The sequence below is a fragment of the Leucopleurus acutus genome, assembly GCF_964270905.1.
Source record: "Leucopleurus acutus genome assembly, chromosome: 16".
In the NCBI taxonomy this organism is placed as follows: Eukaryota; Metazoa; Chordata; class Mammalia; order Artiodactyla; family Delphinidae; genus Leucopleurus; species Leucopleurus acutus.
In genome coordinates this window covers 13,146,147-13,171,850 of record NC_139158.1, presented here as the reverse complement: position 1 = coordinate 13,171,850, position 25,704 = coordinate 13,146,147, and the positions used below count along the sequence as shown (strand labels likewise).

Sequence of the window (25,704 nt, the reverse complement as noted above, 5' to 3'; positions counted from 1 at the left end):
AAGAAAACTATAAGACACTGATGAAAGAAATCAAAGATGACACAAACAGTTTGAGAGATATAACATGTTCTTGGATTGGAAGAATGAATACTGTGAAAATGACTATACTACCCAAAGCAATCTACAGATTCAATGCAATCCCTATCAAATTACCAATGGCATTTTTTATAAAGCTAGAACAAAAAAATCTTAAAATTTGTATGGAGACACAAAAGACCCCGAATAGCCAAAGCAATCTTGAGGAAAAAAACAGAGCTGGAGGAATCAGACTCCCTGACTTCAGACTATACTACAAAGCTACAGTAATCAAGACAATATGGTACTGGCACAAAAACAGAAATATAGATCAACGGAAAAGGATAGAAAGCCCAGAGATAAACCCATGCACATATGGTCAACTAATCTATGACAAAGGAGGCAAGGATATACAATGGAGAAAAGACAGTCTCTTCAATAAGTGGTATTGGGAAAACTGGACAGCTACGTGTAAAAGAATGAAATTAGAACACTCCCTAACACCATACACAAAAAGAAACTCAAAATGGATTAGAGACCTAAATGTAAGACCGGACACTATAAAACTCTTAGAGGAAAACATAGGAAGAACACTCTTTGAAATAAATCACAGCAAGATCTTTTGTGATCCACCTCTTAGTGTAATGGAAATAAAAACAAAAGTAAACAAATGTGACCTAATGAAACTTAAAAGCTTTTGCACAGCAAAGGAAACTATAAACAAGATGAAAAGACAATCCTCAGAATGGGAGAAAATATTTGCAAACGAATCAACAGACAAAGGATTAATCTCCAAAATGCATAAACAGCTCATGCAGCTCAATATTAAAAAAACAAACAACCCAATCAAAAAATGGGCAGAAGACCTAAATAGACATTTCTCCAAAGAAGGTACACAAATGGCCAAGAGGCACATGAAAAGCTGCTCAACATCACTAATTATTAGAGAAATGCAAATCAAAACTACAATGAGGCATCACCTCACACCAGTCAGAATGGGCATCATCAGAAAATCTACAAACAACAAATGCTGGAGACTGTGTGGAGAAAAGGGAACCCTCTTGCACTGTTGGTGGGAATGTAAATTGATGCAGCCACTATGGAGAACAGTAGGGAGGTTCCTTAAAAAACTAAAAGTAGAATTACCATATGACCCAGCAATCCCACTACTGGGCATATACCCAGAGAAAACCATCATTCAAAAGACACATGCGCCCTAATGTTCACTGCAGCACTATTTACAATAGCCAGGACATGGAAGCAACCTAAATGTCCATCAACAGACGAATGGATAAAGAAGATGTGGTACATATGTACAATGGAATATTACTCAGCCATAAAAAGGAATGAAATTGGGTCATTTGTAGAGACGTGGATGGATCTAGAGACTGTCAGACAGAGCGAAGTAAGTCAGAAAGAGAAAAACAAATACTGTATATTAACACATATATGTGGAACCTAGAGAAATAGTACAGATGAACCGGTTAGCAGGGCAGAAATTGAGACACAGATGTAGAGAACAAATGTATGGACACCAAGGGGGGAAAGTGTGTGTGGGGGGGTGAATTGGGTGATTGGGATTGACACATATACACTAATATGTATAAAATAGATAATTAATAAGAACCTACTGTATAAAAAATAAATAAATAAAATAAAATTCAAAAAAATAAAAGCAGACCCATACAGAGTACAATCAGAGCCCAGAAGAAGGAACAATTAATTCCAAAAAAGTGGCAGGGAAGGTTTCGGGGAATAAACGGCTTCTGAATTGGTCTTGGAGAATGCATGAGATTTTAATAGGATGGGGTGGGTGGAAGGGGGTATTATTCAAAATCTGAGAGTTAAAAGACCCTAAAGTCACGTCGCTTTTATTTGTACACTTTGGTCCCTAGAAATACAGAGAACTAGAACCTGGTCTCCTGACTGTTCCTCACACTCTTTCTACCAGGGAGGTACAGCGCCTAACAAGCCACGTGTGACCACAAGACACCCCTCAGTAAACACTAATCACACGATTAGCCATTGTGTTGGAGGCAGGGATGGTAGGAGGCTCTTCTGGAACCTTGCTCCCTATTAACTGTCAGCACGCTCGTTTGTTGGCGTGTGGCTGTTGGCCGCCTGTAATTACGGCCGCGGTTTATTACTCATGCATGGCAAGGCTGAGGCTCTGCAGTTAGCCATGACAGGGACATTATTAAAAGGGAAAACTTCTCTATCAGTGGCTAAACCAATTGTCATCCACATGTCAAGCAGTCTAAAGACCTGCGAGGGGTAATAACGAAGGCAGAGGAAGGTCTTTCAACCAAGTGAGTCCTGCATCTTTTTTTTAAGTGCTACCCTGCATTCGGAAATGCTTTCCCTGCTGAGGGAGATCTTGTCCCCGTTGTCAAAGGTCACCCTGTGGGGAGCTGGCTCCCCTGATCTTCTGAGTTCCATCATCTGGTCCCCTCGGCAAGGAAGCAGGTCCTACCCTGCAACATGGCACTCCAGCTGGATCCATGAAAGGCAAGAGGACCCAGATGCCTGGTGGTGGTCTCAGAAGGCAGACTGTGGGGACTGTGGCTGCAACAGCCACAGCTGGGATAAAGCCTGCAGGCAGTGGGCTGCTGCCACGGCAGCTGGAGTGGACAGGCTTCTGTGTCATCTGAGAGCAGCAGCGGGGGAGGGGCGGGAGGAGACAGGTTTGCAGCAGAGAACTCCTCCCATCCATCACCACCTCCCGCAGAATCCCTCCAGCCCACCCCACTTCCTCTGGCTCAGGAAGGAATGGGGGACAGAAAGGGAGACCTATCATCAGGTGCTAGACAAGCTCAGGGTCAAGCTAAGACTGCAGAGTGAGCATCGTAAGGGTGCCAAGTCCCGCCACGGTGGGTCTTTCCTTGGGAATCAGCCGATCCGGGACTAGGGGGTCACGGGGTGGAGAGAGGAGAGGACCCTGGAGGAGCTGGTGAAAGAACTCCCGACGGGCTCGCCATGCGAGGGGCTGTCCAGGCTGGATGTGGAAGGATGGAGCCACAGGGAGGGAGGGAGAGGGGCACGGCTGGGGGCTGAGCACACCTCAGTGAAGCTGGGGGTCCGGTGGGGAGCACCCAGGTCAGAGTGCTGAGGGCTGATTCAGATTACCCAAAGGGAGCAACTCCAGATGCTGACTCTTAGCTGAGGATGTGGCCAAGGAGGGGTTCTGAGGTGAGGGGCACCTGGCATCACTGAGGATTGGAGGGCTGGTTGAGCCCTGAACCAGAGGCATGGCTGGCTCAGCGATGCCAGCATCTTCCACCCACTACTGGATTCTAACCCACTTTCCCGCCTATTCGCGCACACACTAAACCCCAACGCAGCGTCAGTCCCCTTACATCAGTGCAGTGACCTGTCACCCAACGGCTCCCCACGTCTACAGAACTACATCCGAACCAGCCTCAGACTGAAGCCTGGCTGGGTCCAGCCTCCACTTAGTCCTCTCAACAAGTTCCACTTGTTCCTGTGTCCTCACACACATCTCTGCCTCTACCCATCCCCCTTGCCAGTTGCCCTGCAGATTCCCAGTCCTGGGCCCTGACCATCTTCTATGATTTGCTTCCACATCAGGTCCCCAGGTGGTGTCACTGCCTGGGTCCTCTGTTCCAGGTGTTAAAACTTCTGAGTTCTGTCGTTCTTGTTCAACAGACATTGGTCAAGAACCTCCTGTTGGCCAGGTCAAGTCTCAGCACCCCCATACTCATTTAATATTCCTCTGAGATCTAGCATATACCTGGTAAAACTACAAACGCATCCTTCCAACTGGACCACAGATGTCTAAGTACGTGTGGCATCTGCATCTCTCTGTATCCTGGCATCTAGCCTACACCCAGCAGTGAGGAAGTGCTCACAAACACATGGAAATGACCAACATTTCTGTGATGGGATTTGACATGTGGAGGCTACCATTTCTTCTCCCCAGCCTCAAGAGTGCTCAGCCAAAGACACCATCATTATAAGCAGAAGACGGAGAGGAAGAAAGGAGAAGGAGGAAGGAAGCAGAATTCAGCCTCAGACAAACGCATGGGAGAGAGAAGGATCCCACGTTAATGCAGAGTCTAAGCAACTTTGAGGGAAAAGGACGCCCCCCGCCCCGTCCTGAGATTTACATCTCAGGTAACAATGACCACACACTGCCTCAATGTAGCACAACGGTTCATGCATTCATTCCCGAAATGTCTGCTGAGCACCTACTCCGGCCAGGGCAGTTCTCAGCATCAGAGAGACGACGGGGGGCAAGCAAGCAAGATCCCTTCCTTCAAAGAGTGAGCGTTCTCCCAGCCGCCACGCATCAGGCCCCGTGGCTCACGCGGTACATTTTGAATCCCAATTCATCCTGACTCACAGCGACCCCATTTCACAGCTGAGAGGTGGGGAGGCTGGCCCAAGGTCACACAGCTAATAAGTGACAGAACCAGAAATCAAACCTAGTCTGCCTGCCACCCAAGAGGACACCCTTTCTTCCAATATTCTATTCTTTTTTTTTTTTTTTTGTCTGCATTGGGTCTTCATTGTTGCACGCGGGATTTCTCTAGTTGTGATGAGCACGGGCTACTCTTCATTGCGGTGCACAGGCTTCTCATTGCGGTGGCTTCTCTTGTTGCGGAGCACTGGCTCTAGGCGCACAGGCTTCAGCAGTTGTGGCACGTGGGCTCAGTAGTTGTGGCGCACGGGCTCTAGAGTGCAGGTTCAGTAGTTGTGGCGCACGGGCTTAGTTGCTCCACGGCATGTGGGATCTTCCCGGACCAGGGCTCGAACCCGTGTCCCCTCCATTGGCAGGCAGATTCTTAACCACTGTGCCACCAGGGAAGTCCCAATATTCTATTCTTAAAGGCTCAGAGGTTTCTGATCTCAGGTGTTTCTTCACTCAACTTGGGCTTCACTGCACCCACATTCCACCTCCCCGTTGTCACTCTTAGCTCTAATTACGGAGCCTTCTTCCCGTCCACAAAGGACACTCCCGATTTGGCAACAGCAAAGGTCAGGGTGTTGGAGTTCTTCCTCGAGAATGACACTGGTGGCCTCTCCCCGCTACCTCTGGGCCGGGCAGGCGGCAGGTGCCCCCGCTGGCAGGGTGCCTGTCACACACACTGGCCAACACAGATGCGCCTGTATCTGAGGGTTTTCCAAGAACTGGGCTCCCCATCTCTCCAGGAGCCACCAGATGTGATCAGTCCATCGGAGGTAAAAGAAGTGAGCGTCCCTCCGGCGCCCAGGCTCTGGCTCTGCTGACCAGGCTTCCACACACCTGAGCCCCTGCCGGCCACCAGGTCTGAGGAAGGTCTGCACGCAACACCTAAGGCTCGCACTGCCCTGGTTTCCTTCTGATGCTCACTCCAAGGAGGGATTTTAATACAAACATACACCCTCTGCTCTCTTCCCCTTTACCTCCTTCCCATTGGAAACGCTGGTACATTCCGGCTCAATAGTCTATATAAGCATATGTATATTCCAGGGAAGAGGAAACAGCTCAGGGCCAGCTCTGGCATCCAGGAAGAGATGCTTTCCACACACGATCCCGCTCCTTCTGGCGCCAACTGGGAGGCCCACAGAGCACATCTCTGCCTCTGTCCCTCTGCACCAACTCACTCTCCCCACCTGGTGGGCGTGGCTGATGAGGCAGGCTGGGTGGGCTGCACGTGGGTTGTTTGGGAACGTGCTGGTTTTCTGCAACTCCGACTCCAGCTTCATCTGCCTGTGTGGCTTGGAGGCAGGACTGGGCTGGGTAATTCTGACTTCTCTCCATGCCTGCAAAGATATTCAATTTCTTTGAGCAACCCTACTTCTATTCAATATCCTTCTGAAAACTAAATTTGGAACCTAACCTCAATCGACTGCATTTCCTCTTATGACAGCGGGGCCCGGGGCTTACTGGACGGAGCAGCTGCACGTGCCCCTGTGATTCACCGCACCGGGGTGCAGATGAGGGGCGGGGTCACCAGCCAGAGCTCGGGGCTTGCATGGGGCACAGGACCTCCACCCTGCCTGCCCTAGCAAGGGGCTGCTGGACCTGGGAAAGGTACCGTGATATTTAGGAATCTTGACTCTGCCCCTCGCTGGCTGTGTCATCCTGGCTAAGTCACACAGTATCTCTGTGTCTCACTTTTCTCAGCTCTAAAAGGAGAGAAACCAGTAGCTTCCTCAGAAGGTGACAGACAGCCAAAAGCCCTGTACAGAGTTACACGGGAATTCTAACAAGAAATCTATCCCTGTGTCCATTTTCCTTATGCCAGTACAAAACCACCATTTAAAAAAAAAAAATTGAACACGGTATTATTTTCTTCTGTATAATCGTTTTGGATTTTCCAAAATTTCCACAATAAAACATGAATTAATTTCATTCTAGAGAGAGAAAGGAACATAAAACCATCATGTGATAAAATCACACATTCAAAGGAAACATACTGAAACGTGCTGGTCCCTAACCTGGGAACTGCTTCACTTCCAGGGTCCTCCCAAGGATCTGATGCTCGTTAGTCAGGATCTGGTGAAGGACCAGAGCAGCCTCAAGATGGCACAGGCAAGATGGCGGGGACAGGATGGTACAGGCAAGACGGCGGGGACAGGATGGTACAGGCAAGACGGCGGAGACAGGATGGTACAGGCAAGACGGCGGGGACAGGATGGTACAGGCAAGATGGTGGAGACAGGATGGTACAGGCAAGATGGCTACCTCACACTCAGTCCCCCCAGCTAAGTCTTCCCAACTCATTCCCCTCACCACATCCACCCAACCCAATCCAGCCTTTACAATGTCAAGGTTATTTCCTCTGGGGCTATCATTTACCTCCTAAAACTAGCTCCCATCCAATTAATCAACCAATACACCTTTGGTGCCCACATTATGTACAAGGTGCTGTGACACATGCTGAAGGATGGAGGTGGTATTAAATAACCCAATATATGGTTCGAGACCTTAAAAAGCCTGCAGTCCAGTTCTGCACTCAAAAGATAAAGCCATCGAGGCACAAAAGTCAAAGCCATGGGTGCAAATGGACACAGACAAGAAAGCTTCAAGCACCCTGGAGCAGGGAGAGCTCAGACCGTGTGGCTTCGCACCACTGCCCACCCCCAGGCGGTGACCTTGAGCCAAGCTTTAAAGGATGGATGGATGCTGAAAGGAGGCGGGGAGAGCAAACCAGGACAGCTAGCACTTCTCAAAGACGGGGGCTGAAACGTGGAGGCTACATCGTAAGACAAATGCAGGGTTATTTCAGCAAGTACATCAGTCTTGCTTGAAGAGGCCGAGGCACTGGGCCAGGGCGGGAACATGGGGGGGTGGGGGGGCGGGCGGCAGGCCTGACTGTCAGCCTCCAGGCTTGACCACGGTTCCTTAGGAAACACAAAACCACCGGAAGGTCTTGGGCCCTCTGGAAGCGGTGCTTTCCACGCAGACAGCTGGAAACACAGAAAGGAGGGGCGGCAGGGCCCTGGGTTAAAGGGTCCTGCAGCAACAGTGAGGGGGCAGCAGACGCGGCCTCACGGAAAGAATGGAAGGGCAGGTGCAAGAGAGTCTGGAGGGACAAAAATGAACTCATCTCTCTGTACTTTCCCCTCCATACCAGCTTTTCCACTTTCCCTTTCAAGTGTCCTTTTCAGCCTCTATTAAGAAAAACAAAACCATAAAAACGTGTAGCTGATTTTCAAAAGGCAGGCACCGAGAGTCTTAGCAGAGAGGCCAGTTCTGAGGAAGTCTGAGTCATTCCTGGCCCCCCCAGCCCAGGGGCCCCTCTCAGGACACCCAAGGAAACGTCCCAGGAGTGAGAGAACACTGGAGATGGCTGTGCTGTGTGTCCCTCTTGCTTGAATTTCATAAGGGTCCACTGGAAAGGTCTGAGAAATCGGAGGCATCATTGAAACACCAGCTCCCACTTGGTACCTGAGGGGCTGGACCCAAGTGGCTCTGTTCCTCCTGTATGCCCAGTGCCGGGCTCTCTCGAGCCCTCCATTAATCCCTGAGGAATAAAGAGCACCAAGGTCAAGGTTACCTTCTCCTCCTTCAGTAGCAAGAGGTGGAGACAGACTGCAGAGCCAGTGGACACGGGAATCCAGGTCCCATCTCCCAGGCACTCTCCTCCCCTGGCACTCTCCCGCCACAGCAGGAGACCCCGGCAGGCCTACAGTATCAACAGGTGGGGCACGCTTTACCCAAAACTAGCACAGGCAGAGGATGGAGCGCTGGGGGGTGGGGTGGAGATCAGGAGGATCGTTACAAATGACACTGGTCAGGCAGGAAGAGAACAGCTACCTTAGTTACAGCCTGAATTCCCGGCTTGCCCAGGAAAAGTTCTCAACCCAGCCTTCCTCAGAGACTGTAGGTAAAGAAAGCTCATCTTCCCACCCCACCACACCCAACCCAACCCAACCCAACCCAAGCAGTCCCAAGTGGAGGACATCCCCAAACCCCCAGGCAATCGCTTACCAGGCAGGGGGGTATGCAAGGAAAGAAGCCGAACCCCAGCCCATCTGAAGCAAACTCACAGCTTCCCAGAAGTCCCCACCCCCACTCCAACCAACAGGCAAATGGATTTTCCTCTTTACTCCGCCTGGCATAGGCAGTAGAGGGCACTGGGCCACGGTCCAGGCCACAAGCTTGTCGGAGATGCAAAGTCTCGGGTCCCCACCCAGATCTCCTTAATCTGAGATTCTTCGGTTGGGCCTAGAAATCTGCATCTTAACAGGCCCTCCACGTGACTCTGACACACGCCAAAGGTTGAGACACGCCAGTGCAGCAGCTGAGAACCTCAATCCTGGCACCAGACTGTTCAAGTTCAATTCCCAGCTCTGTCATCCCCTAGCTGGGTGGCTGTGAGCACGCTACTTAGGGGGAAGTGTCAGCACCCATCTCCTAGGGTTGCTGGAAAGACTTAATGAGCCCCTGCGTCTTAGTGGCACTTAGTAAATACCCTTTAGAATTTTATTATTCTTATTTGGGGCACTGGGTGGGTGGGGGCATATCATATTTCATTTCCTAATTGAAACGACTTGTGTCCCTGGGTACAGCCTGACACGTGAGGGAACCAGCTATCTTGCACTCTCTCTTTTGGGTCTTACGGATTGGTCTGTGGCACGGATCTGTGTAAAATAATAAGGCCCATCCCATAAGCATCTAATTCCTCCAGAGATGAACTGTGGGCTTTTGTTTCATTCTGTGCCTTGGTTCTTCAACACTCAGGAGAAGAGCTCCCACAAGAACCCCACAGGGGACACCTACAGCCAGGCCACACCTACAGCTGGGCCCCGCTATCTACAAGGGGTCAGTGGGATTGCAGCGTCCCACTGCAGATACAAGTTCAAGGTATCCCCCGGATACTTGCTGAATGATATCAAGAAGACCAAGGGGTCCTTTCAGAGGGTGCTTGGAAATCTGACCCCATCCCACCAGGAAGGACCCAGAAGGGAGCGCTGGAAAGCAGAAAGAAGACAATATGGTGACACCCTTCTCCCTGCCTGCCACTGGACTGGTCTCTTGCTCTAAATGCAGGTAGGACAGTAGTCGAGTCAGGTCTTACTAATGCAGAACCTTTTTGTAATCAAAATGAATACTCCTTATAACTAGGAGGAGACAGTAGATAGAAGATGTCAAGAACACAGGCTCTTTGGTCAACCAGACATGGGGTTCTGACTCCAGACTCTACCACTTACTAGCAGCAGGACATCAGGCAACTTAGTTAACCCCTCCAAGCCTCCTTTTCTTATTTCTGATATGGGGAAAGGAAAGAACCACCCTGGACTGATGTGACCACTCAGCGAGATAACGCATTTGGAACAGTCCTGGCACTGTGTCCGGCACAATAACAATTCCACCACTAATTATCATTATCTTTATGACTAGCAGTAGCTCCGGAATTACCATGAGGACACGAGTTAGAAGCTCAGGAAGGGAGGTGGCAGCCTTGAATCTGACTTGGATACCAGTCACATGGACCCTGGAGAGCTGTCCATACTCGAGTGAGTAATACTCTGACCTTGGGGGCAGCAAATGTCCAATGAGCCATCAGTTCCTGGACCAGATGTGACCAGCGTATCTTAAAAGTCTCCCTCTTCTCCTGAAGCGCTGAGGAGAACATTTTATATGGGACAGACTGACAACTATCACTGATTGGACGGTACACCTCTCTTTGCTACACTCTCTAAAAACCTGCTTCCCCAACCCACCTCAAACTTTTAACAATTGCCCTCGGGCAGCTCTCTCGGGAGAATCCGAGCGTGTCTTTAATAGCAGGTTCTCCAAGGCAGCGGCGGGAAGGGAGGAGTCCTCACTGCTAGCCTGCAGCCCGCCTCCTAGACAGATAACATTCCTCCAACCTACTACCGAAGCGCGTTGGCTCCAGACCTGAGGCCTTGACTTTTGTAGACATTTAAGCAGGCCAATGTCCCTCCCCTGTCCGACCCCACCAAACGCTAAGCTGTAAGAGCTCTTTCCTCCCTTAAGTCGCCTGCGCCTCCAGTCCCATTTGGCCGCACGTCTACTTTCCGCACTTGGGCCGGAGCGGCCAGGTAATCATTCCTGCACGCGGAGACCGGGAGCCAGCTGTGCTGACGTGTTTCCACGATAAAAGCAAACTTACAGCTGGAGAACAGAAAAGAAACGGGTAATTCTTTCCAGGAGCCCTGGCCTCCTGGCCGAGACTGGGCAGGAAGAGTAAAAGGGCGCGGGGGAGCCAGGAGGTGCTTGCCTCCCGCACCGCGCGCAGGGCCTCCGGGGGAAACCCGGTGCCCGGCCCGCCCGCGCCGAGCCCCGTGGGCAACCGCGCGCGTCCTTACCATTCAGTTGCCGGTAAACAATGTCCTCGAGCAGCGAGAGGCGCTTCAGGACCGCATCCTGTATGGGGCTGGCGCTCTGCGCGCTGAGGTTGGCCGCCTCGGCGCGCGGCCGAATCTCGTGGAAGGCGTCTCCGCTGCGCACAGAGATGGGCCGACACTTGGCCAGGAAGAGCACGAAGCCGGCCACCGCGATCAAGTTCAACACCAACAGCACTTTGACTCTTCTCAGTGAAGCCATCAAACACGCCCGGTCGGCCCTCGCCCCGGACCCGCGCCCCCTCGGGCTCCGGCGAGGCGCGGGGCAGCCGGGGGCCGTGCGAGCCTCGCGCTCCGGACGTCTGGCGAGGATCCCAGCCGCTCCCGGCCCCACGGCACGGCGGCTAGGGCAGCGGAGACGGTTGGGAGGTCCGGGCGGTCGCGGGGAGAGCTAGATGGCTCACACCGAAGGCTTCGGTCTGCAGAAGTGCTCCCAGAGATGATGCCTGCTCAGTCCACGGCGCGCGGCCCCTAGCAGGCGCCTCGGCTTCTTGCCGAAGGGCCGGGTGTCTCTCCTCTGCACCACCAAGTGGTTCGCCGCTGGACCTTGGGTCACCGGGAGCGGGGCTGCCAGCGCAGCGGACCCCCGGGGCCCGCGGGCCGGCAGGCGGGGCTGCCCCGGCGCCGCAGCAGGAGCGGCGCGCAGGTGCCGGGCTCAGGGTTCGCCGCCCGCCCGCGGAGGAGCGCGCCGCGCCTCGGGCCGCACAGCCACAACCCTAGTCCGCAGGCGGCCGTCGTGGCGCGTGCCCCGCGGTCTTCAGCCGAGGACCGGCTCCCCGGGGCGGGCGCCTTTGTTCCGCTCACCGACCCGCTCCATCGCGCCGAGCTGAGGAAAAACCCGCGCCCAGGGCCCGCATCCTCGCGGCTCCGCAGTCACATTCAAGTCTCGATTACTCTCAAAGTGGGGGCAGCACTAGGGGGCGGGCGAAGGGGCAGAGCGCAACGTCCTCTCCGCCCCTCGCGCCAGGGGACACCCCACCCCGCCGCCAAACTCAACAGCGCGCACAGCGCCGCGGGCTCCCGGACACGTTCCAAGTCCCGAGCCCACGCAGCGAGTCTTCTGGGCCTGCGGGTCACGCCGGCCTCTCTCCGAGCTGGCGCGTTGGGAGGCTAGCCGGAAGGAGTAGTCGGACCTCAAAAGTCACAGCAGTTCTGTAACCCCCTCCACGAACGTCGCGGGGAGCGCGGAGAAAAGGGACGCGCGCCGTCGCACCCTCCACTCGCCAGAACTGGCGGCGCTGCTCTTCCCGCGCCCCAAGGAGCCAAACGCCGAGTCTTCTAATTGGCGGACGCGGTAATACCGCCGCTGCGGCAAGGAGAGCCCACACTGCCCCGGGGCGCGAGAGCCCGGAGGGGAAGCGCAGGTGGCGGCGGAGGGCGGGGCGCGGCCCGAGAGGACCGGCTGCAGCGCCAGCTCCTCCTCCGCCGCTGCTGGCCACCCCTCTCCCCGCCAGCCAGTCGGCCACCGCCGCCCGCAGGCTGCTGGACGCACAGCTCCCCGGCTCGCCGGCTCTTGCGCGCGCACCCGGAAAGGCTGGGGTCGCCTGGAGAGTGCGGACCGTGCGGGATGGGGGCAGTCAAGTCATGCTGACGGCTGCCGCGTTGGAGGGACCCTTTGGTTCTCAGCACTCCCCGAGCGGGCGGGTTTGTTCCATCCTGGTTGGCGATGAAGACATCCCTTTCTGTGTGCTCGCAGCTCCGCTTTGCGTGGCCAGGAATGGCTAGAGGGAAAATCTGGCCTGGAGACTCGGATTCTGTTACTTTGGGAGCCAGGCCGAGCGTTAGTGGGCTGGGTGGGTTCCCTCCGTGTGAGAATTCTCATCGTACAGGTTACAGTTTCTGTGTCCACTCCCACCTCTATGCGAATTTTATCGTAAGAACAATATTTTGTCTCTTGGATTTCCGAAATCTCTTCCTCTTCCCAAAGCCAGGAGCTCCAAATGCTGGAATTCAAAACCCCGCGTTGATCCATTTAATTCCTTGGGCCTGAAGCAAGAAATAAGGCTGCCAACTAAAAAAGATCGGGCAGCGAAGCCCAATAAATCTGGTGGTTTCCACCTTACCATTTCGATCTCATTGAAGTGTTTTGTTGTTGTTGTTACCGTTGGGTTTTTGTGTTTTGTTTTGTTGCTGATTTATTATTTGAGATGTCGATTTTCAACATAGAATCTAAGTGAATGAAAAAATATAACAATCTTTTAATTCCCTCGGAACTCTGTGTCCCGGTTCAATAGGTTTTGCTTTGTATAATCTACAAGAAAGTGAATACAAAACTGTTAGATGAAAAAGGCACATCAGAAGCCACAAGGGACAGTGTTTAACCCCACGGGTAGGGCAGGAAAGGGGTTGAGTAGGAAGAAACCTGAGTTATTGAGCAGTTTATAAGGCAGGCACTGGGCCACGCACCCTCTCCATGTTATCTCACTGAATACCCAGCTGAGTTAGGTGTTATTATAACCACGCTCGGAGGGAAGCTAGCACAATCAAGGGAAGCTTCTGCAAAACTAATTTTGGGGCATTTGTTCATCCACAGGACTGCAGCTGGAGAGGTTGAGGCATTGGGCTAGGGTGTCCCAGTAGTAAATGGCTCTAAACCGTGGTGGGTCTGACTCCCAGGCATATGCATATTTGGGATTAGGAGATGGGAAGCAAATTAGAGGAAATGGCCTCAGAGTAATGGAGATGTTTCCAGGCAAAATTCAACTTCAGTGAGATTTCTTTTCTCCCTCTAAAACCAGAGGGTTTTAGACCCAATGAGTGACCCACTGTCATGGTCACACCCTGAAGCCTGTCATCACACAGAAGTGCTGCACTCATGCAATCCTGCACTAAAATCCCACCCTGTGCCCACTGCTTTCCTACTCTCAATTCCAACCAAACAGGTTCTCCAGCCACCGGCAACCCCTCTCTCCCTCCCCAGTATTTCAGCCCTTCCATGCCCTCTTGAGTTACTTCTCTACCCTTCCTGGTTACTCGAGACCTGGTTACTCATTTATTTCAAACACATTTCCAGTAGTGGCCCTGATTCACACACACTCACAGACATGGTCTCCCACTGTGCCCCCAGTTTGGCAATCCCCACCTCTGAATCAATCCCACCCAGGCAAGAGAGGGCACCTAGGGAAAACCATATCACCCCAAAGCTTGGGGACATTACCAACTGGTGGTGTATAATGTGAGCTGGATCCTTCATTCTACTCAACAACACTGTTCCATGTCTCTCATCAGCTCCTCTCCCCAGAGATGTCTGAGGTAGACCAGAAGTCCATAAACACCCCTCAGTCAGATACAGAAATTTGTGTGTGTATATCATTTGGGTATTTTTTCTGGGGGGAAAGACCCATAACTTCCTTCAGATTCTTAATGTGGTCAGTGACACCCAAATTTTAAGAACCTGCCTGGCATATGTTAGATATGCAAAAACATAAGCAGCTGAATATTTATTGCAGGACAGCTGCTTATGAAGCCAGTGGTACCAAGGCACACAAGGTTGATAGAGCTCCCCGGTTGCTTGCATATCTCGATGGAAGAAAGAAAACTCTGGACTAAAGCCAACATGCTTGTATGAATGAAGGTTGAACTGATGTGAAGGGATGGAACTAAATAGAGTCTGCCCGCTGAGTAAATTCTCAGGCCTAAAAGGAGCACATAGCCACTTGAACTACATACACAGAGATTAAAGGACCCATTGACAGAGTCATCAATTACCTTGTGCCCAGAGGCTCCCAGAGGGATGAGTGACCTCCCTCAATCAATGACTGCCATCTGTCTACATACCATTTGCCCCAATCCAGCTACTAAAACCAAGGAAATTATACCTCAGTGGCTGTGTGGTCTGTTCACCAGGGGATCTGGGTTTTATTACCCCTGTTACCAAGAAGCAAATCAATTCTCGACTTTAAAATAAGAAATTTCTCTTGGATGGCTCCAAAAATCTTTCCTGAGCATAAAATTCAGTTAAACTACAAACAACATTTTTTAAAAGAGGTTTATTGGTATATTTGTTTGTTTAGCAAACAAAGGAAGGAGATGGATGTATTTCTGTTCATAGGTCACCAAGGATTTTGATTCCAGATACATTTTTCATTCATCAGCCATGGCCCAGAAGATATGGAGCTCTGACTGGACTGTTACCTTTGCTCCTGTTAAAAACCTCTCGCATCTCAGCCTAATCCATCACTGAAGTTAAAAATACTTGGCCATCCTGGGACTTCCCTGGTGGTCCAGCGCTTAAGACGCTGTGCTTCCAATGCAGGGGGTGCAGGTATGGCCCCTGGTCAGGGAACTAATATCCCTCGTGCCATGCAGCCAAAAAAAATAGATACTTTGCCATCCAAATATCTTCTTTGGTGAAATGTCTGTTCAAATCTTTGGACCATTAAAAAAAATCAAATTGTTTCTTATTGTTGAGTTTTGAGAGGTTTTTGTTTTTGTTTTTTTAATAAATTTATTTATTTATTTCTGGCTGCATTGGGTTTTCGTTGCTGTGCAGGCTTTCTCTAGTTGCGGCGAGCGGGGCCTACTCTTCATTGTGGTGCACAGTCCTCTCATTGCGGTGGCTTCTCTTGCTGCAGAGCATGGGCTCTAGGCACATGGGCTTCAGTAGTTGTGGCATGTGGGCTCAGTAGTTGTGGCTCACGGGCTTAGTTCTTCCCAGACCAGGGCTCGAACCCGTGTCCCCTATATTGGCAGATGGATTCTTAACCACTGCACCACCAGGGAAGTCCCCTGAGAGTTCTTTATGTATTCTGAATACAAGACCTTTGTAAGAAATATGGTTTGCAAATATTATTTTAATTCTATTAAGAATGTTTTATGCAGAAGAAAAGCTTTTAATTTTAACAAAGTCCAGTTTATTATTACAAAAAATACTTGGAAGTTCATCCAGGAAAACCCGGGGTTCATCTTTCTCCAGAGGCTTTGCCAATCTACTTAATCTTCCAGAAACAGAGAGGTAGAGACTTCACTCTCATAAAACCCTGAACATTACAGCAGATACTGGAATTGTCATTTGGTTTTTTAACTGAGATATAATTGGCATACATCATTATGTTAATTTCAGGTGTACAACATAATGATTCGATATTTGTATATATTATGAAATGCTCACCACAGAAGTCTAGTTAACATCCATCACCATTCAGAGTTATAAATTATTTTTGTTGTGATGAGAACTTTTAAGATCTGCTCTCTTAGTAACTTTCAAACATACAAATAGTATTATTAACTATAGTCACCATGCTGTACATTGCATTCCCATGACATTTGTTTTATAGCTGGAAGTGTCTACCTTTTGACCACCTTCACCCATTTCTCCCACCAGTGCTCACCTCTGGCAACCACCAATCTGTTCTCTGTACCTATGATTCTGGGTTTTTGTTTTTGTTTTCAGATTCCACATATAAGATGTTGTATAGTATTTGTCTTTTTCTGTTTGACTTATTTCACTGGAGGTTTTGTTTGTTTGTTTGTTCGCTTATTCTTTTTTCCCAACTTTATTGGCAATATTAATGACAAAAAAAATTTGAGAATCTAAAGTATACAGTGTGATAATTTGATATATGTATGCATTGTGAAAGGATCCCACCGGAGTTTCTTTTTAAAGGAAAAAAAAAGACAGAATCCATCCTTTCCTCCACTTCAAGGATGCATAATATAAGGGGAGAAAAGACTATGATAAGGGGGGATAAATGAAAGGGGAGAGACCAAGCTGCTGCGTGTGCTGAAGGCCTGCCTTGTGTGCCAGCCACTGCCCGCACAACAGCCTAGACTCACCACTTATTAGCTGTGCGATTCTGAGCAAGTTACCTAACTTCTCTGGGTCTCATCTGTTTCCCCAGCTGTAAAACAGGAAGGATATCCATAATACTACTTCATGAAGTTGCAAAGATAAATGCATGTGAATCACTTAGCACAGGGCTAGGCGTATAGTCAGCACTGTGGAAATAAGCAAAGATCATCCAAGTGAGGACAAGCAAAGGTTGTATATTCAGTTTGCTATTGCAAGTGTTGGCTGAAAACAAAACAAAAAAAGCACAACCTAAAAGTTGAATATTATGTTTTATTTGGCAGACAAAACTGAGGACTTAAGCCTGGGATGCAGCCTCTCGGACAGCTCTGAGAGATTGCTCCGAAGAGGTCAGGGAGGAGACAGGATATATGAGAGTTTTTGCAACAAAGACCAGGTGGTCAGAGCATCAAAAGATGACTGTTAATTAAAGAAAATCAGGCATCTCAAGTTAAGGAATTTAGCGCTTTTCTATATATGGGAAGATGCAAACGTCTGGGCTCATTGAAATCATTCCTCTGATATGTACCTCAGCTAAATGGGGCCAGTATCCTGTGTTTTCCCACGCTGGGTCTCCTCAGGTGCACTGTCTGGGGGCAGCTGCAGGGGCTGGTGGCTTGATTGGGGGGCGGGGGCATCCTGTTTCCACCCTGAGTTCCCTCAGGGCTCACCATTATGGGCAGCTGCAATGTGATGGCTTGATGGCTGCAATATCCCTTGTTTACCGATAAGGCAGGCAACATTCTCTCGCTCAGAGGAGTCAGCCACCATTCCTTGTGTTTGGCAGAGACTCAAAGGCAAGCAGTGGAGAGGGAAAGCTTTATAGTGGAAAAAGGGAAGGCTTCACATATGCCCTGATTGGAGGCTGTTGGCCTGGGGAGAGTAGAGACAAAATAACTAGCAGCCGAGCGGTTAAGGGAATGTATTTGGCTTCCTATGATTGGCCCTACGTTCCGACCTAAGTGGGGGCAGAAACTAAAGAAGCTGGCAGTTGCCGACTAAATCCTGACCATTCTGAGCCGCCGGCAGCAAGGGCTATGGTTGGGCTTCCCAGACCGGTTGCTGGAGAGGTTGTGGGTCAGAGTTGTACAGTCACAGATGGTTTGGCCATTGTTTGTATTTCAGCCTCTCATCACTCAATAAATATTGGTTATTATTGCTGTTATTACAATGTTGAGAACTAAGAAAGAGTACTAGTTGGTAGAAACATACATCAAAGCAGGTCCGCCTGTCCAAGAGACCTAGGTCCCCCCCTCCAGGCCAGGGCCCACTCCGCTGACCACAGCCTCATCAGACAGCAGCAGTGGCTTCCAAAGCGGGTACGTAAGACAACCCACTAGGGCACAGAAATAAAATATTAGAATGCCTATGTACTGTTAACTAAAATGAGAAAGAAATCTACGTATATTGATGTTTACTATATACGATGACAGAGATGCACGTATATCATTTCTAAATGATGATACACAGGGAGTTCGCTGGCAGCCTAAGAGTTAGGTTTCCAGGCTCCCGCTGCCTTGGCCTGGGTTCAATCCCTGGTTGGGGAACTGAGATCCTGCAAGCCACGCAGCACAGCCAAAAAAAATAAATTAAAAAAATTGAAAATAAAGAAATAATGCTACATTTAATGGGCATGCACCTTTCATATCTTCCCCTGGTAGGATCTGCTAGGAAGAGGAAATACTTGCCTACTGGCTGAGTTGCATGGCAGCCCCGGGGATGCATTTTTCCCTAGAATACTCCCGTTCTGCCAGAAGTTGGATTCCTTCTAAAACTCAAAGACCCTTATAAGGCCATTTCAGCAACCCAGTCCTTTGTGGAGTCCTATCAGAGAGCCTAAACATAACACAGCTTTTTATCAACAAATTACCCACAAACTTATCTACAAATCTACAAAGCATCGAGTCCTTGACTTATTCGTTAATTGAACATTCATTGAGCACTTGCTGTGCGCCACTGTGTGCAGGGTATGGTAGATACATGTTCCCTACCCTCCGGAGCTTACCGTCTAGCAGAAGAGGCAAATAGTAAACAAATCGTAACCCCAAAATTATTAAATTGCACTTAGGAGAAACAACAGGGCCTAACGCTGCGGGGTGGGCAGGGGCGGGTGGTTGCTGTTTGTTCATAGAGTCATAGGGCTTCAGGGGGCCAAGTCCAAGGAGCTGCAGGGGGAATACCCTTCCCTCCGCCCTGCTGCTGGACCCCTTCTCATTCTCACCCAGGGACTCCCACACTCCTCCCAAGGACAACTCCCTTGCTGGGGAATGCCTGGGCCCTGACATTCTTCTCCAGGATAGATGAACCTTACCCTAGTCCTTCACATGCAGCAGCTCCTATTGTATTTAAGTATGCAACTTTTCTTAACTTAATTAACATTTATAGCAGCCAGAAGAGCTGTCATTTTTCTAAGTGGAAAAAAGACAGACACACAGAGAAGGAGCGAGGAAGGTGACTTTTCACTGTCTGTTCATGGCTCGTTATTATTATGAGTAAAACTCATAGGACCAGCGCTTGCTTTGGCTTTGGAGAGAGGGTGTAGAGGAGAAAGGCCAAGAGACTGGATTCTCCCTGTCGTGGGCCACACAGATGCTGTGTGATGCTGGTCAGCAGGACCGCGGCCTGAGTGGACTAGGCAGCTCAGAAAGCAAGGGGATGACCAGGGGCTGGAATCATCCACAAGAGGGGCGGCAACGAAGCCCTCACTCCCTGACCTCCCCTCAGCCTCCACGCCAGCTCTAGTCCTACCTGGCAAGTCCTGTTCCAGTTGAGAAGCGCAGATGTGGGTGCTCGGGGTCAGAGGAGGGCAAACTGGAGGCATTTGTTCAACCATGGAACCCCATCCTCTCTTTCAAGGACTAGAACTCTGCTTTCTCCGTCCACAAACTGACCTCCACACCAGAGCCGTATTAAATGCGTATTCACACACTCCGCGATGCCTTTCTTGTTATATATGCCAACTACAGAATGACACTTGCCATCTAACTCTGCAAGGATTACATGCTGAGCTGCCGTAGCTGCTGACCTTCAACGCCCCCTGAAAGGAGTTCAAGGTGGAGATCAGAAATGAGGCACTCTGTGCTCTGGGAAAAACTGGCAGAACAGGTCTTCAGATAGATATTTTCAGGAGGAGGTTTTATGAGCCCAATTCTTGCAATTCTCCTCGTATCTAGTAAAGTACTAAAATCCTTCATGGCGACAGTCTCCTCACGACTAGCAGTAACCTTCACAAGACTAGCAGAAACCTTCTGCAAAAAAGAGAGGAGCTTGATTTCATGTACTCCCCCTTCACCAAAATCACATATATACTGAACTTCCCCCCACCTCTTTGGAGCGGTTTCTCAGAGCTATCTGAAATGCTGTCTCCTGGACTATAGTCCTCATTTTCCCCAAATAAAACTTAACTTACAACTCTCACGTTATGCATTTTTTTTCAGTCGACACGTATCTGCTGGTCGATAAGGTACAAGAACCTCTCTCCAATGGGTGGTGGCTTGACCTCAAGGCTAGCTCTGCTGGGTGCTTTCGTGAAGCTTCCAGAGGTAACCCTGGAAACTACAGCTTCCTGGGTTATTTTGCTGAATGCAACGACTTGTTTGGAGGAAATACCCAGGGAGGCATAATTTTTAATAGTTCATGTGGAACAGCCCAAAACATTGTGTAAGTACTTCGGAAAAGAACGAGGTTACTAGAGTGCTCATGGTGCAGGTGGAGTTTCTGGAATAAATAGAAGTTTATGGGATTTTTGTCTTGGCAGTCCTTAACTCCATGGCCAAGGATGTGAAAACCAATTGTCCCCCAGTTCTCCAGGCTCCTGGGTTACCCTCTCCTTTAACATCCTCCATCGCAGTTGCTGTAGGAAGTCCAACGCCCTCCCCCACTCCTTCTAAGGGTAAGATTCCCTGGGTTTGCTCATTTCACGTGGCCAGCCTTGTAATCTCGTGCTCATACCCTTTGTTCCCCAGTCAATATTTTTCCGTGCTCCATGTTGCCATTTTTTCTCAACCAAGGGAGTAGGTCCCTGTATTAGTTTTCTATTGCCACTGTGAAAGATGACGGTAAACAAAGAGGTTTAAAACAGCACAAATGTATCCTACAGCTCTGTAGATCAGAGGCACAACATGGGCCTCACTGCACGAAGGTCAAGGTATTGACAGGGCTTCTTCTTCCCTGGAGGCTCTAGTTCAGAATCCATTTCTTTGCTTTTTCTGGCTTCCAGAGGCTGCCTGCGTTCCTTGGTTCATGGCCCCTTCCTCCATCTTCAAAGCCAAGAATATCAGGCTGAGCTCTTACACTGCCATCTCTCTGGTTCTCTGACCACAGACAGAAAAGATTTTCTGTTTACGAGGACTCATATGATTTGACTGGCCCCACCTGGAAAATCAAGGACACTCTCCCATCTCAAGGTCTCTAATCTTAATTGTACCTGCAAAGTCTCTTTGCCAGGTAAACTAATACAGTCATGAATTCTGGGGATTAGGGTGCTGACATCTTTGTGGGGTGGCGGGAAGAATTATTCTCCCCCATCACAGTCCCCTCCCTCATGCCCCAGGCACCTCCAACTCAAAGCATGTATGTAAGAGATTTTCTGTACGAGCAGAGTGTATCATGGGAATTACAACAGAGAACGGAGAAAAGTAAAACTCAGTATTAACTATCCGTGGGCCTAAAACTCTTTGGCACTTCCCTGTCACAGGGAATCCCTTAACTACCACCTTGCTCCTTGGGCCTGGTCTTGAGAAGAATCCCACCACCCACCCCAAGAGCAGCATTTCCCAAACTTTAGTCACTGACACTCAGAGTCAGCTAGCTCTCCACCGAAACGTGGGACACAGCTGTACTCCTCTTCCTGGTCTCCCCTGGCAGTTAGGTATGAACATGTGAGTAAGTTTTAGCCAATGGAATATGAGCTGGAGTAGTGTTGCCACTTCTGGGCCAGGAACTTTAAGACATTCTGAAGAACCTGAAGGTGGCAATGCAACCTCGATCAAGCAGGTGATGATGAGACCCAAAGTGGTAGGAAGACCTCAAGATTAAAGGACCCTGGGGCCCCAAAACACTACATGGAGCAAATCCACCTGCTAACCAGAAACACCCATCCTGTATTGCGAAGAAAATAATAAACTTCTTGTACTTTAAGCCACTGAATTTCGGGGCTCTGTTCATTGCAACCACTTAGCCATCCCTGATGGATATATTTACCAATCTTTTAATGTTTACGTACCAACGGTATTATTATGTACATCATTTTTTAACTAAACAAACTCACTTCTCTTTTCAGTTAGCTACATTTTAGGCAATAATAGCCACAAAATAAAAAAGCAAATTTTATTAAGTGATTACAACGTGTCATGTCATGCTTTTAATATACGTGTTTTAACTTATTTAATGTTTTACATGCATTAACTCATTTTAATCCTCCTAAGACCCCTATAACATAGATACTATTATTATCGTGCCTATTTAACACATGTGGACACTGAGTCACAGAGATATTTAGTGACTACCAAGGTCCCTCGGCTCGTACGTGGAAGAGCCAGGATTTGAACCAGGTAGTTTAACCTTAGGCTTCATGCTCTGAAACATTATAGGCTGCTGCCTTTTCTCATGGGTTTGTTTTGAAAACTATATTTGCTCAAAATGCACATTAAGTGATTCACTTTTTTACAAAATATGGCCCACCCACAGACCACCTTCTTTTTCTCAGATTCCGTTAGGGATATGGGCATCACACTTTAGCAAACACAGCCCTGAACAAGCTGAAGAAAGCCTCGCAAATGACTCTTTTTCATCTTTACTATACACAGGGGACCCAACTCCAGGGGGACGAGATAGACTAAGGGCAGCCTTCGTGGTGGAGGTGGGGCTGGGTGTCACTCACAGGATGCTGTGCACAGGGTTTTGGGGGAGGCAAGAGGGGAGTGGCAGCAGGCATTGAGGGAGTGGGCAGAACCAATAGCAGGTGATGGAGGAAGTCCGGGCAGGCTGATGAAATGTGGCACCCAACGAACCATGATAGGTCCAGTAACAGGTGACTGAGTCCCAGATCACTTTGGGGCACGAAGTATGCAAGGATCTGATCCATACCATATGGGTCTGTCATCAGGTCTTAGATTCCTGGCCAAAGGTTAGGGGATCAGGGGTCTGACTACTTCCCTGGGAGAGAAGACGGACCAAGAAAAAGAAGGACGCCTGAGCTAATGGCTACCAGGCAGGGATCAGAGAGAGAACCATGGGGCAAGGAGAGACTTTGACCTGGGGATCTGGACGGGCAGCGTGGCCCACCAGATGCGCAGAGTCCCTGAGTGTTATTCCGTATCGTCACCCTATGTCCTGGCCTCCCAATGATACCTCAGAGCCAGGCTGGCTCCCAGATCGGGGAAAGGGGTGAATCCTTTGGGTAGACATCAAGCATCTATAACTGGGAGGAGAGGGGCTCTGTCAAAGAAACCAGTGGGCAGAGCAGGTCCCTCCCTCCTCCATCATACAGTCAGCTCCAGAGTCCTCTATCATTAACCCGCATTTTCAGAATGTCATTGCAAAATTCGCAAGTAACACTTTTCTTTATTGATCTGTTTGCCTAGAAGGACAAGTAACTTGAAGGTATCTCAAAGGAAGAAAAGGAAAGCCAGAACAAAGACTGGAAGTTAAGAGTGATGTAACCAAATCCAAGCATCTTGTGGATTTGGGGGAAATGTATCTGTATAATTGCATAATGGCAATCAATATGTTCATCCACACACATTAATAAATGAGATGAATGAATAAATTATACCAAAGTGCTATTTTCTTCATACCCAGAAGATGGTTTATGCTTTAATAGGATGATGGAAATAAGATTGCCCATCCTCTTCATCTCGGAACTGGAGACACTCAAAGCAACTTTACTCATTTTTCTGTTATTTTCAGCCTTAGATGGGTTTAGAGAAATCCGCGATGATATACTGTTGCCGAAATTTGGCCTCTGTACACTGGTGCTGGATTAAATCTCGGAGACAGAGTTTTGGGTGAAGCAGAAAGAAATAGCTTTGTTGCTTTACCAGGCAAAGGCGGCCACAGCGGGCTCATGCCCTCAGGACTATGTGTCCCGCCCTGGAGGGGGTAGTGCGGAGTGTTATAGTGTTCAAGGAACAGGGCGTGGTCAGCTCGTGGACATTCTTCTGATTGGTTGGTGGTGAGGTAATTGGGAGTCAACATCATCAACCTTCTGGTTCCAACCGGTCTAGGGTCTCTGTGTTTATGAGCAGCGTACAGTTAACTTCTTCCACCTGACGGGATTTTCAGCGTCTGCAAAACAGCTCAAAGGACGTGGCTCAGAATATTATCTACAGTCCTTGAGGAAGAACTAAAGGTCCTTGACTTTGCATTATTATGCATTATTGCATAATAATGACTAAAGCATTATTATTTTGTCTTGCTTGACTGTTTTTCTTTCTGCATTTTCTCACTTCTCTGATTAAATTTATTCTTTGACTAAAGTTTTTCTGCAGACAAAAGGCAGGTGGAGGACATGGGGGGTGGTCTGTTCTGGGAAGACCTCCTGGGGTCCTGCTCGGTTACAATACTTACGGTGGATTGTTTAAGGGAATGTTGAAGGTCAGAGATCTCTCACCAAACTGGCCTTGGCATCTCCGTCAGATGAGTACGTGTGTCTGTGTGTGTGTGTGTCTGTCTGTCTGTCTGTCTGTGTGCAAAATATCTTCCTAATTCCCTGGATTGTGTTAGTTCCTCTTTTGTCTGTATTCCCACAGCTTTGTGAATGCTCACCTCGATGATCATATTGCATTCTGATGATTTGTTCACATTGCTGTCACCAAACAGACTGTGAGAGATTTAAAGTCAGAATCATGTCCTATGTCTTCGACACTTGGCATGCAATAGCTTCACAATGCATATTGGCTGAAGACGTAAATGAATTAATGAACTTAATAAATACATGAACAGCCTCTGGTCTGAATGGGTCATAAAGCTAAACCCACCGTGGCCCTTGTTTACGTTCTTCACCCTGAAATACGGAGCATCTCCACTGGAAGCTGATTTGTGTTTGATGTTGTACATACAGGCTTTTATTCCTAAAAAAGAAGGAAAATTTTGAATCTGGTAGGTGGCAAAAGCTTATTTGTGTCCAATTCACGGGAGAATTTCTTTATGGGTATCTATAAAGCCAACATCAGAGCATCTGCCCTGTGCCTCCCAGACCCACAAGAGTATCCCTAAGCTTATTCATGTCTCAATGCAGACCTATAAAAGCATGTGAGCTGACATTTTCTGAGTTCAGAAACCCCTGATTTCCCTTTATCGTCTGCCACTTGCAAGTAACTTGGTTTTACTCTTAGCTTGATAGATGTGATTTTATAGAGAACCACCTAACCACTGTCTGTCCTTCAAACTTAACCAGCCAGACCACTGTTATAGTTGGAGAAAGACAGCTCTGTGCAAACTACTATGGAGGGGAAGATTCCCCTGGAAGAAAAAAATTCTTCCTGAAGAAACAGGAAATATTTCTGATTTGGCACAGCTGATCTGCCTTGCTGCTGTGAGTTTTGGTTACTTTACCCCCACGGTAATTCCTCAGCCCACTCGGAAGTCTTAGCAATATTTTTGGTTTGTGTTTATTCATTTGGGTTCAGAGTTGGGCTTTCCTATTCTTTTTTTTTTTTTTTGCGGTACGCGGGCCTCTCACTGTTGTGGCCTCTCCCGTTGCGGAGCAACAGGCTCCGGACGCGCAGGCTCAGCGGCCATGGCTCACGGGCCCAGCCGCTCCCCGGCATGTGGGATCTTCCCGGACTGGGGCACGAACCCGTGTCCTCTGCATCGGCAGGCGGACTCTCAACCACTGCGCCACCAGGGAAGCCCTCCTATTTTTTTTTTAAATCAATTTTATTGAGGTGTAAATTACATGTAATAAAACATACCTGTTTTAAGCATATATTTCAATGAATTTTGACAAATATATGCATTCGTAATAACTACCACTTTCAAGATTAAGAAGTTTTAGTTATATATTCATTTAATTTTATTCTTAAATAAAATTCTATGTATTTAAGTTGTACAACACAATGATTTGATATACATACACA

At 48.9% G+C, this 25,704-nt stretch overlaps 1 protein-coding gene across 1 annotated transcript in view; it reads right to left on the bottom strand.

The window, feature by feature from the left end:
- The window catches only part of GALNT17 (polypeptide N-acetylgalactosaminyltransferase 17), a gene marked incomplete at both ends in the record, with an annotated part of 446,557 nt that extends 435,519 nt beyond the window's left edge, over positions 1–11,038 (bottom strand). Inside the window, one exon of the mRNA XM_082857505.1 lies at positions 10,801–11,038. Within this exon, the coding sequence (XP_082713631.1) occupies positions 10,801–11,038 (238 nt within the window). The remainder of the gene's footprint in view (positions 1–10,800) is intronic.
- Between the last annotated feature and the right edge of the window lie 14,666 nt (positions 11,039–25,704).